At 32.2% G+C, this 13393-nt stretch overlaps 1 protein-coding gene across 3 annotated transcripts in view; it reads left to right on the top strand.

Annotated features, from left to right (window-relative positions):
• Window positions 1-623: 623 nt before the first annotated feature.
• Window positions 624-13393, top strand: part of LOC132715689 (uncharacterized) — a 36874-nt gene continuing 24104 nt past the window's right edge. Inside the window, exons 1-3 of one of the 3 annotated variants that reach the window (XM_060698746.1) lie at window positions 624-644; window positions 3589-4154; window positions 5355-5366. In XM_060698746.1, coding sequence (XP_060554729.1) covers window positions 3659-4154; window positions 5355-5366 — 508 coding nt within the window. In that variant the 5' untranslated portion in view covers window positions 624-644; window positions 3589-3658. Of the gene's footprint in view, window positions 645-3001; window positions 3152-3588; window positions 4155-5354; window positions 5367-13393 lie in introns of those variants that run through there. The other 2 variants (XM_060698745.1, XM_060698747.1) reach the window with 2 other exon arrangements.

The following is a 13393-nucleotide window of genomic DNA, read 5'->3' as shown; positions in this document are numbered from 1 at the left end:
GGTTGCCAGGGGCGATATTAGTAACCTATACGGTATGGTTCATCTGTCAGCAGATCGTCAGGTAATTATTTCATGCATTTAGGGGGGGACACTGACCAAGTCATAAAGCATCTGTTTACACTTGACAAATTAAGCAGACGTCTGTGTTTGAAAAAGTAGCCAAGTTTATATGTGAATAGACACAAAAAATAGTAAGGAATGAAAGTATTGTTTCATTAAAAAGCGAATTTTTAAAGTAATAAATTTTGTGTGTGTACATAATATGAAATTATGTGGTACATAAATTAGTATGATTAGTATTTGTATTGTAGAGTCAGAAATTCTATAAAGGACATAAAAACACATAGAGTGGAAAGTGTTTCATAGGGAAACAAGTTGTATTTTTGTATAATCACATACAATGATGCATATGTAAATACTTATATACATTACATTACAGTGTTCACTTAGGTTACACATGGAATGAAAAAAAAATAAGTTGGATTTTTAAACCTTAATGTTACATTAAAAGATTCAGTGGGTTATTTCTTAATTTATAGATGACCTTTTCAATACAAGATGTGAAATTACAGTGTACATGAGATTGGATTAGAGGAGAATTATATGAGCAACATGTAAACAAGTAATTGGAGAAAGTAAAACAGGTATATATTATACATGTAAACATATATATTTTATAATGATATAGGCTTTAGCATCCATTTTAGTAGAATCTAGATATAGCTTTAATGTATAAAATCTGTTCTCCTCATGGAATGGCCAACTTCTCCACATAATGGTATTTTGGAGCAGCATCATAAGAACAGTTTAATAATGATGGAAACATCTTTTAACAATAGAAACAATGCTTTTCTACCACTCACACTTTTGTATAATTAAATGTATTAGTTTAATTAATATTATTGTTTCATTCAAGGTTTTCTTTTAGAAATACATTTATCGTTAAAGGCGTAGAACCTGAGGGCAACTTATATTTTGACAAATGGTAATCATTTAAAAAGAGATAAAATCAACAGTTTCATGTACTTTTATACCAGGATCCTCTATGGTTGAACAAATTTTGTATGTGATACAAGATTATAAATGATAAAAATTGTGTACCTACTTCATTTGTCATACTAATTTCTAAAAATAGCAGAAGACTAGATTAAACCATTTAGTATTATTTTATTCATGTTTTTAATTATTCATGTAATTATTTTGTTTGTTAAAACATGAACTGTTGAAATCAAAAGCTCTTTTACCTACTTGTGTCAAGGTCATTGCTGTCAGCTTCCAATATTATCGCCACAAATAAAAGCTGCATGCCTTCAGATATGAGCCAAAATATTTCAAGAAAAACAAACTTGAGAAAAATGAACTAATTTTTTTAGGAAAGTAAAAAGATTCAAGATTCAAGTTATAATTTACATGTTATGTGTGATTAAGGACTGATTTTGCAGTACATGCAGTAGTTACCACCATAATTATTTCTAGTGAATGACTACCACAGTAAGGGCTATTTTGCATATTTTTATCTTTGAATTTTGGTAATTTAAGTGGATTTTAAGTGCTGTTTGCAATGTTGAAATTACTTTCTTTGGTCACTTCACAGTACGTTACTTTGAAATACATTTTTCAAAATTTTCATTAAAATTAACATGAATCTGGAGGTATGCTGCTTTAATGGTGGTTCAATATATTTAAATCAGTCCATCTTTCATAATTTAAAACTATGATCACTCAATATTTAGCTGACCCTATATTTTTATAATGAGCTTTCATTTGATGATAAATTGATAAATAACTTGTTACATGATGACGCTAAAATGTATGTCACATTGAAGAGTAATATCTGCAGCTCAAAGGTCAAGGTTACACTTGAAGGTCAAATTTTCTAAAATGGTCATGAACATCTTGTTTGGACCAATTTGCTTTGTCAGTTGGTGGAGGATATGAATGAAAAGAAAAAACTTTATGACATAAAGTGCTTAATAATCCTTAGTCTGTTGCCAGCAACAGTTTCTACCCATCTAGTCAGTGCAGACAAAAGATCAGTCAGCAATTATTTTGTAACCTCTTAACATGGTCTGCACTGTTTGCTTTTCAGTAAGTAAAAATTTTGAATTTTTTCCTAGAAATAATGAATGGTTTTGATTAAAAGTTTTAAGATATTTTAAGCTTGGTAAAGGTAATAAAGGTCAAGGTCCAATTTAGAGTTCAAATGTCAATAATTGGTCTGAAATTTGTTGGTGAGTCATCAAATCAAAATTTCTGACACAGGTTCTCTTTCAGATTCAGATAATCTGTTTGCTTTTAAAACAATAATATCTTTCATCATAAAAATAATGAATGAATATTTTACTAAATAGGGCATGTGCCAAAGTCAATTGTTTCTTTCTTTGTTCACTTAAGCATTAGAATGTTGTTCCTGAAAAAAATCACACACACAAACACACAAAAATAGCTGAAATCTAAAGAATCCTACCGCACAAACCCAATACCTGCAGATACATGAATGTTCAAGTCAATTTTGTGTTGGCAAAATGTACCCATGACATTTCCTTAAAGCACTCAGAAATTTGCTGGAATAAATATGCTTGGACAGTCCTCAATCTTTACCAGTTTTCAGAAGAACTACTAACAGCTATGTTAATGTTTCTGATATAGATGTGTTATATTTAAATCTTGTACAAAGAATATACATGTACAAAAAATATACATGTACAAAAAAAAATATACACAAAGTGACAAACATAACAATACATCACAATAAATATTACAATTTGTGTCTATTTTGACATGATTGGAGAGTTGCCCTTTATTTCAGACTGCACATTGACAGACTGACCTAAAATGTTGTAATATGTCTGTCTGCCAACAACTCATCATTCAATAACTCTTCATGAAGGAAAACCAAAAATGGTGATGGGTCAATGTTAAAACCTCCAAAAAAGAGAGTAAAATCCCCATCACAGGTGTATGCTATTTATAGTAACATTATATTTTTCTAAGCATGCATAAGAGGGTTTACTTGAATCATGTGATAAGTGTTTAATTGTAGCTGTTTAGTGAATTTGACAAATGTAAATTGTGGTTTCATGTGGTAATGAGAAAGCATTGTAACAGGTAAACATAGGTCATTTAATGCTTGAGATATTAACAACAAAAGGTTTGTATCTGTTTATATCTGTAAAAACTATAACATTTTGTAGTTATTGTTTTAAAATTTTACTGAATTTATAATAATTTGATTTTTATTTCTTCATTTTTCATCTTCATTTGTTCATAATATTTTTAATTAATTTACTTTTAGCCTGTTGGATCTACCCATGCAACCAGTGTAGATCAAATCAACTGGCACAATCTGTACCATCTGATTATGGTCTGCAGTGTTTGTTATTAGGTAAATTTTCCCTTTGAATGCCAGTGGTTCTTCTCAGGTGCCAGCTCTTGCCTGAAATAATTATTATGGTGGCATAAAGTGGCTATTAGGTTACATCAACACAGCCATAGTACTTGTTAAAAAGTATCAAATGTAAATTGCTTCAATATTGCAAATAAAAGCATATGACTTTATTTTCTGATTTTTCCCCTTTTTTGTTACAGATGGAATAAAAGTGTTGGTAGAACTAACTGAAAGAAAGCAAAATAAATTGAAAGAGAAAGTGCAGGAAAAATGGCCAAAGAGAAGAGCGAGTCAGTAAGCTCAGATAGGTATGACATGTTACACATGGACAATCTCGCATACATGAACATGACTGAACAAGAAGAATACCTGAACCCCATTCACATGAGATCTGAGGGGTCAACATCTGACTCATCAGGGGCACAATCACTTAAAACTAATGGGACTGGTGCGGAAAGAAAACCAAGAGCTCTTCCTGAAACACCCTCTCAAGCAGAAAGGTACACCCCTCCGCCACAGAAGAGAAACACCCCTTCACCTCCAAAAAGTGTAACCCCTGCCCCACCACCAAAAAGTATCACTCCTCCTCCCCCAAAGAGGGACATGAACTTATCTGGGAAATTAAGTGAAGACAACGGCTCTAAATTGCTCAATAATTCTAGCAGCCTTAGATATCCAAGGATGGGAAATGGCTTTGCAAGTCTGGAAAGAAATCCAGGGAAGGAGAAAGTTCTTCTCAAACAAAAGAACTCAGCATTTGATTCAGGTTCGTATTTCTAAAAATATTTTCTAAGATATTTTTTGCATTTTTGTCCATTGTGTAGGTTTAGGTTGGTTTAGGTTTTTTATGTATTGAGAGTGAGATGTGGAATTATTTTTACACATGCTTTTTTCTCTGTTAAATATACAGTTGACTCTCAATAAGTCAAAATCGCTTTACTCAAAATTCCGCCTTAGTCGAATAATTTCTAAAGTCCCGTCAAATTTCCTTCTTTATCTTTGTATTTTAACTCCGCTTAGGTCAAATTTTGACTTACCGAGACTCCTGTTTAGTCGAAAAGAAAATTTGGTCCCGTCAATTAAAGTATAACATATTTTCATCTCAATGAGTCGAAGTGTGAAAACAGCCGACTGATCAAAGGTCGGCGACATCAAGGTGAGATGTTGTCACTCGTGATTTACACGTTTCATAGTAATTTTTAATTGCCGGTCATCATGTATTATTTACACGTCGTAAAAGTGGCTTTAATCCGTTTCAGGACTTAATTGGCTTTAACAGTTAGATAACTAAATTAAAATTTAATTACATTGCTTTAAGAAAGTTGACTCGTGCCAGTCTGACGGGTGTTATTCATATAAAAGCCTAGGTATTGATGTGTGTTATCAACGTAAATAACATTTGTATAATTAATGTTCCGTCATATTGCATACATTAATTTGTACTTACGGTTCACGATAGTTGCTAATTTCATTTTCGTCCGATGATCAATTAAATCAAATACAATTGTGTGTTTATGTTTCACTATTAATATACATGTATTAAATTTTGAATGATATATTTTTGTTCATTTACAATTTGTAGTTGTAAGTTATTTGTCGTCATTTCAATGGTCAAATATTGCAGCATTGCCGCTAACAACAATAACAACCTACTTCTTTACACATTCAATCAGGCACATGTATATACATGTACGAATGTCAACGTAATGGCGGTAGTTCCACATTACTCGAATTCCGTTTCTCTCGAAGTAAAATGCCCAGTCCCTTGGATTTCGAGTTACCGAGAGTCAACTGTAGTTATGTTTTTGGAAGTAATATTTTTGGGTTTCTGAGTGCAATGCTACTTAAAAGAGTTGGGTTTAAGAAACAATAAAGGAAAGTGTTTCAATCAATCCTCTAATGTTTTTTTTTCAAACTTACATAATTTTATGTATGCATGTGCTTAAATTATTTCCCTTTATTTCAGAAATTAAACTGAGTAAGTTTTTGTTACCTCCCTTTAGTTAGTGCCTTGCTTGATCTGCAATGTGAAGCATATTTGTATATCATAGATATAAGAATATTCAGAAGCTTTATAACATTGCTTTTTGACTGTTTTCTATACAGCATGGGATTGTATATATTCTAACTTATTTATGTCCAGTGCATGACAGGATTGTTGAAATATTTATCACCTATTAGCGTAAAAGTTTCGTAATAGTTTGAAGAAAAAGTACAAAGTCATTAGTTACAAGTGTGAGTTTTTCAATTTGTAAACTCTGGTTGATGTGACATTTGAAATTTAGGAGCCTGAGGCCAATTAATTATATCTGTTGGGATTATAGGGTGCAGTACACCAAAAGTTTGACAGGTATGATGCTGCTATATTTGATGGATCATGATTGACAAGGTAGTCAAAGGTTGTTAACCAATGACCAGCCAAGATTTCGAGGTTAACTTTTAAATGTAGCTGGTTTTAGGGATAAATGAAATTCTTGTAACATTTTTGTCCAAGATGAATCTGTTTATTTTCTTTTAAAACGTTGTAGCTGTGGTCAACATATTAAGAAGATAGAAATCCCAATAAAAGCTCATAGTCATCAGACTCATTATCAAATTAATACATGTTATACGGAACTTAGCAATTGTGGGTTTTCCCCATATAATCCGGTTGGATATAAACTTTAACAGTTATGGCTTTACAATGCACTATCTTTCATCTAAAAAAAACTTTAGTGGAGTCCCTTTAAAGCCAACAAAAAATGTTGTATCAGGATTTTCACTATGAACAGATTGGCAATCCATATGATAAATCGGTTGAAATGCGGTTAAAATCTGTGTAGATTAAACTTTTCCCTTGACCCTTAGCCACATTTGTTGTTTTTGTTGACACATCTGTTGCCTCAGATAAAAATGAAAATCCGGTGTATATAATTTGGGTTTAATATAATTATAAGTAATCATAATGATCTGTAAAAGTATATTTCAAATGTTTATAAATGTGATGGTATTTTAATGACGGTTTACGTGAATGATTGATACAAATACAATTATATGATGAATATTCACTGAACCGGTCTTTGTGAATGTAGGTGAATGTAGACTCGCTAATTGATGTTTAAGGGAATGTTTTAAAATTATTCAAGGTAATCGGATGGTTTTTAAATTCAAATTTGTCTGATCATTATCGTTATGCATTTGAAGTTTTGTTACACCGCATTTGTTTTTATTTGAATTATGCAAAACAAATTGCATGTTTATGATTTGTATTCACATTTGTTACTGTATCTGACCTGCATGGTCAGGTTTGTTTGTTTTATAAGCCGACTTTAACACATCTTTTGGTCATATCTCAGCGTATGGTCCACCGAACTGGCTTTTCTGAATAACTAACCAGTAATTACCAATTTCTCCTCAAGTGACTGCAGACTAAAGCCTTGTAATTTCTGAATCATAGGTGGGACACATAAAGTGATCATTAGACTGTATGTCAGATCAGTTGTCATGGAGAAGATGATCAAACTTGCCACTCTTGGATTTCAAATCCTGTGCTGCCCCTTTTGAGCTGAAATGATGGACTTGAAGATTATTATATCTAAAATCATAAGTATTCTATCTAAACTTACAGTCCAACTTTCTGATATTGACAGACTGATATAACTTTCAGAAGGTTTTAGTGTACAATATTTACTTGACTACTGTAGCTATTTAGCATCATTGTGATAATTTTTTACCAAAAAGTAAGTACATCAGTTGTTACCTGTAAGGGCTGTCATTGAATATGGCAATATTGATATATCATTGATATTCATCATCCGATACAATATCATTACAGACTTTCAAATATCAATACAAGCTAAAATTTAGTTCTGTTAGTAAAATAAACCTTTTTATTTAGCCTAATAAGAGAAGTAACTTTTTTCCAGTTTTCTTGGCTAACTTGAACTTTAAACTCTGTTTTCAAATGTCAGAGTGACAGAAAAACAAAACAAAAACAAAGTAACTTTCTGTTAGTTTGTAGTATTTGTAATGTCTAATACAACTACTATTATACAAGCATGCATAAACACTTTGATCCCAATTTATAACACATATTAAATCAATGTTTTTCATTGTATCTACTGTCAAAGTAGATATGAGCCGTGTCACGACAAAACCAACATAATGGGTTTGCAACCAGCATGGATCCAGACCAGCCTGCGCATCCGCGCAGTCTGATCAGGATCCATGCTGTTCGCTTACAAACCCTACAACAATTAGAGAAACTGATAACGAACAGCATGGATCCTGATCAGACTGCGCTGATGCGCAGGCTGGTCTGGATCCATGCTGGTCGCAAACCCATTATGTTGGTTTTGTTGTGATGCGGCTCATATATTGTCGATATTTGTGGCTTGATATAGCGATACAAAATTTTCCATCAATGACAGCCCTATTACCTGTATGAATGACTCCATCAGAAGAATGGTCAAGTTCTTGATGCAGCTATGATGCTTGAAAATTAATCTAAGAGCCAGATAAAGCAATTTAGTATAATAGGTCTTTAAGTGTGCCAAATATAAAATGTGCTATATCGGTAAACCGATCCATTTAAAGACTGCCGCCAAGGACCGTAATTTAGCTGATATTGAAGGGTGTATAACTTTTAAATAGAATTATTTTAGTATTTTATTATTCCATTAAATATTGATTTTCGATACTTACATAATTATAATCTTTTTCATCGTTTTCAATTTTAGTGCCCTAGCTGATATATGTAAGATTTTCAAATTTTTTTTTTAAAAGGTTTTGTAACTTAAATGATGAAAACCCTTGTGGAAGTAAAAAATGTTAAATTTTTGGGAAAGAAACTTAATTTTCTTTTTTTCCAAATCCCACACATAAACATAGACAGGATGTATCAAATGATTGTAAAACAGTACTAAATGTCACCACAACTGTCAGATATTGTGTATATAGGGTCCGTACAGGTGTTAACATACTAGTAAATGTCAATTCTTTATTTGATCATTCATGGAAACATCGTCAAGCCAGTTATGTTGGCTGAAATAGTTCATTTATTCCTGAGTAATGGAAATAGAAAAGTAATGGTTAGTAATGTATATAATTATAACGCCTTTACAGGAACTTCACTGAGGTCCAATGTCTTAAAACATAAAATTTGAATTTCTTACATAGATCACCTGGGGCACTAAAACAAAATGATATACAAATGAATAAGCTCAGAAATACACTGACACCCATATTTTTTTGCTATTCTTTGCCCAATTTGAGGATTTTCAATTTTGGGTAATTTTTCACAATTAGAGTTATTATTCTGGAAAAACGGAGTGAGAGAATGATCTGAAATTTTGCACACAAGCTACTTGGTGTACGGACATAATCCCCTTCGGACAAAATCCCCTTCATGTATTTTTGTATATCTGGACATAATCCCCTCCATGGGTGGACACAATCCGCTTCATGTGTGAAATTTTGAAGTGGACAAAATCCCCTTCATAAAATTGCTACCTAGAATAAAATCTCCCTCAGATTAATTTTCGGTTTATAAAGTGGGTATGAGAGCGACATACTGCATTATGCTGTGTGGTAAATATCTTAATGTATAAATAAAAAGACTACTTATCTCAACCTATACATCAAATGGAAGATTAATCTTGAAAAATTATTTCCAGTCCCATCATGTCAAAAATAGGTTTTTAACCTGCTTGAACTTAAAGTGATTACAGTAGCCTTTAGAAATATTCCTTAAAATAAATGATAAATTTCAATAAAAAAGCTGGCAATATCATAATCTTCAAACTGGAATACAACATAACATTAAATAAGCTTATTCTTTCAAAATATCATCAAATGAATAATATTTGATAGTCACTTTGGAATGTAATTTTGTTTTGAAGACATTTGAATTTCAGTTTTTGATTAAACATAATAAGGTTAATTCAAAATTATTAGTTTATAATGAAATTTCATAAAAAATTATGATTTTAAAGGTTGCAGAAATTACTATTATTATTGTTAACTATAATTATTATCATTATTGAATACATTCATTAATATGTCAACAACAGAATGCAAACAAATGATAATTAACAAGTTAGAGTTTTTTTTCAAGCTCTAATTCCTGTCATAATCAATTCATGATTTATTTTCAGACATAATTTGTCACACCTTTGAGTTTTCTTTGACATTAAAAGACTCATTTAAAGTATTTGCCTTTAATAAAATCTTGAGCAGCTTAACTGAATATAGCAAACTTAATGCACACATTTTATGAGGACTTGATCGTAAAACAGACTTTTTTATGTGCATGTTACCTTGACGTGTTTAGACCTAGTGTTTTGACAAAGTGAGCTATTATTTAACATTGTTGTTGGTGGTAGTGTGGACATAATTTATACGTGAATGTACACATTGTTGATAATGAAGGATATGAACGATAATAAAGATATAATGGTCTCATATTTGGCCATGGATGATCATTTAAAAGGTAAAAACAGATTTTTTTACTCGTGTTTTTTTGTGTGTATTTTTAGCCAGATTTCATAATTAACCTTAAACCTGCTGATGGTTAAAGTCGGTTAAATGTCATATTGTCAAACTGTCGTATTCAAAGAGACAAAAAGTTGTGCACCTAAGTTGGTCTACCATTATAGGCCAGTACAGATCCTGGTATATATAAGATATATCAGTAGACATTGTCAAAATTTTCCCTAGAAAATGATGAATGGTCTTTGTCCAGATTGAAACATGGACATATTCATTTAAGATATTCATATGTAAGGGTTAAAATAGACTTTTTGTATGATTTACTTTTTACTAATGTAGTATATGAATATACGTCTTATTTTTATATTTGCACAATTACTACCATTGTTAATATGTTGCTATATGTGTATGTACAAAAGATGGTGATTTTTATATGATTAAATGTAAGAATATAATGTACAAAAGTTAGCTAAGTAACCGGAGTTATACACCATACAGAATGACCTTGATGACACGTGAGTGACCACAATTATGTTATCAACTCTTTGAACATCAGCCAATTATTCGGACCCCTACATGTAGCTAGAATGATCGAATGAAGTAAACTAAATATTTTGAAAAATTGTTAACTGTTAAGCTTTACTTGAAAAAGTAGCAATAAGGATGCAATGTTTATATTATTAAGGCATCTGTTTTAGCCTCCAATTTGCTTTCAATTTAGATAGATTAAATTCACAGCTCCTTTTCCAATTGAAACTTAATTGCTCACAATCATTTTAAAACATTCATGAACAAAAATTACAGTGCAGCAGTGATTTGGCAATCTGCTGTTCACACGAGACTTACTTCTCACGCTGTTATATTATTAACTTCTCAAGACATTTAATTCACAGCAACATGTTAGGTGCCCTTGCTATGGTTTTTCTTTCAAAATACTTGAGCTTAGGACAGGATAAATACATACAATGTACATTGTATATGTGATTATATTTTCAAGAAAATACTGAGTTATTACTTAAAGATTTACTGTGTTAGTTCACTGGTTATCATTTTATGAAAGTAAGTTATTTTCCTATTTTGTTATCATATTTATTTAAATATTACCAGTATTATCATTAAACTTACGCTTATTTATGTAATTATACCCCCACCACAAAATGTGGGGGGGGCTATAATGGATTCGCTTTGTCGCGTCGGTCGGTCGGTCGGTCGGTCGGTCGGTCAGTCGGTCGGTCGGTCGGTCCGTCCGTCTCCATTTTCGTGTCCGCTCTATAACTCCTATACCACTTGAAGGATTTTCTTCAAACTTGGCTCAAATGTTCACCTCAGCAAGGGGATGTGCAGAACCCATGTTGCCCATGTGTCAGCTCAAGGTCAAGGTCACAATTGAAGGTCAAATATCAAACACAATCATATATTAGACAGTATGTCGTGTCCGCTCTGTAGGTCCTACAATAATTGAAAGATTTTCTTCAAACTTGGCTAAAATGTTCACCTCAACAAGGGGATGTGCAGAACTCATGTTGCCCATGTGTCATTTTAAGGTCAAGGTCACAATTGAAGGTCAAATATCAAACAATCAAATATTACACAATATGTCGTGTCCGCTCTGTAAGTCCTACACTAATTGAAAGATTTTCTTCAAACTTGGCTCAAATGTTCATTTCAACAAGGGAATGTGCAGAACTTATGTTGCCCATGTGTCAGCTCAAGGTCAAGGTCACAATTGAAGGTCACACAGTATGTCGTGTCCGCTCTGTAAGTCCTACACTTATTGAAAGATTTTCTTCAAACTTGGCTCAAATGTTCACCTCAACAAGGTTATGTGCAGAACCCATGTCACTCTTTTGCCGGCTTAAGGTCAAGGTCACACTTGAAGGTCAAAAATTGACTTAGAAAATGTTCTTTAATTTTAACATATATCTGAATATTTCTGAATCTAGGAAAGGTATTTGCTTGAAACTTAAAATATAAATGAAGTGTCACAATTAAGATATGCTGGTCAAGTTTCATAACTCTGTATTGCATTTTAACAAAGTTATGCCCCTTTTTAATCTTCAAATTTACATACAATCATATATTAGACAATATGTCATGTCCGCTCTATAAATCCTATACTAATGGAAGAATTTTCTTCAAACTTTTCTCAAATGTTCACCTAAACAAGGTTATGTGCAGAATCCATGTCACCTTTGTGCAGGCTAAAGGTCAAGGTCAGACTTGAAGGTCAAAAATTGACTTAGAAAATGTTCTTAGATTAAAACATGTTCTTGAATATTTCGGAAACTAGCATAGGTATTTGCTTGAAACTTAAAAGATATATGAGGTGTCACAATTACGATATGCAGGTCAAGTTTCATAACTCTGTATTGCATTTTGACAAAGTTATGCCCCTTTTTAAGTCTTTAAATTTACATACAATCAATACTAGACAATATGTTGTGTCCGCTCTATAAATTCTATACTAATGGAAGGATTTTCTTCAAACTTTACTCAAATGTTCACTCCAATTGGGCGATGTGCAGAACCCATCATACCCTTGTGCCAGCTGAAGGTCAAGGCCACACTTGAAGGTCAAAAATTGACTTATGAAAAGTTTAGTATATTGGGAAAATGAAAGGTTATTTGTAACTGTTTCGAACATGATTTGATAATAGAAATTTTTACTATTACCTGTACAATTAGTCTTTTTTTCACCAGAGATATTTTCTTTTTATGTATTTGTGCCACTTAAGTTATTCCCTTAACCACCTTTCCAAGTTGTCTTCTGTCAAGGACATTGGTGGGGGTATGAATCGCATTCAGCGATAGTTCTAGTTGTCACTTCTTTTTCCATGATGGAAGGAAATCAATTTTGCAATAGGTGACTCTTGTGTAAATAGCCAAATCCTTCAGCTAAAGGAAGGTCAGTTGCTCTACTTGTGTGCCTGGTGCAGCCGAAAATAATGCACAGACTCAGGTCACCAGAGATCTTGTCTACCAGTAAAGCTGCAGGAAGTCGCAGTAAACTTGAATTTTCCAGTAACATAAACAGAGAAAATAAAAAAAGATTGTTGATGCTTTCTGCTTTAGCACTCAAATAGCATTAAAAAAGAACAAGGTTAAGCCTTAAAATGGCTTGAATAGTCAGTCTTGCATTGAATTTGTCAAATTTGAGATGAAAATTAATGAGCTTTATGAAAAAATTATTATCACGCTGGTTAAATGTGAGTAAGTGTGCTCAAGAGTGCTGTAGCTATGAAGTATACCAAGAAATTTATGCAAACCACAACATAACATAATTGGATTGTTCACTGTGGTAGATAAATAAAGATATAGATATAAAAAAAAATCATAGTAAGTGGGATACAAAATATCAAAAGCCAGGGATTTTCATTTAGCTTTCCAATGAATAAAGTTTTCATTAAAATGTTTGTTGATTTTATGATTAGTTTAATATTGTAAGAAATTCATAGTTTTTTGGTTGTATATTATATAAAGTTAAATAAACCATTAGTGGAAAAGCAATTAAATTTTACATTTTTTGCGACGGACGCG

This window comes from Ruditapes philippinarum, unplaced genomic scaffold (assembly GCF_026571515.1).
Source record: "Ruditapes philippinarum isolate M1 unplaced genomic scaffold, ASM2657151v2 ctg719_1_1_1_1, whole genome shotgun sequence".
Classification (NCBI taxonomy): domain Eukaryota; kingdom Metazoa; phylum Mollusca; class Bivalvia; order Venerida; family Veneridae; genus Ruditapes; species Ruditapes philippinarum.
This window is presented reverse-complemented; position numbering and strand designations above follow the sequence as displayed.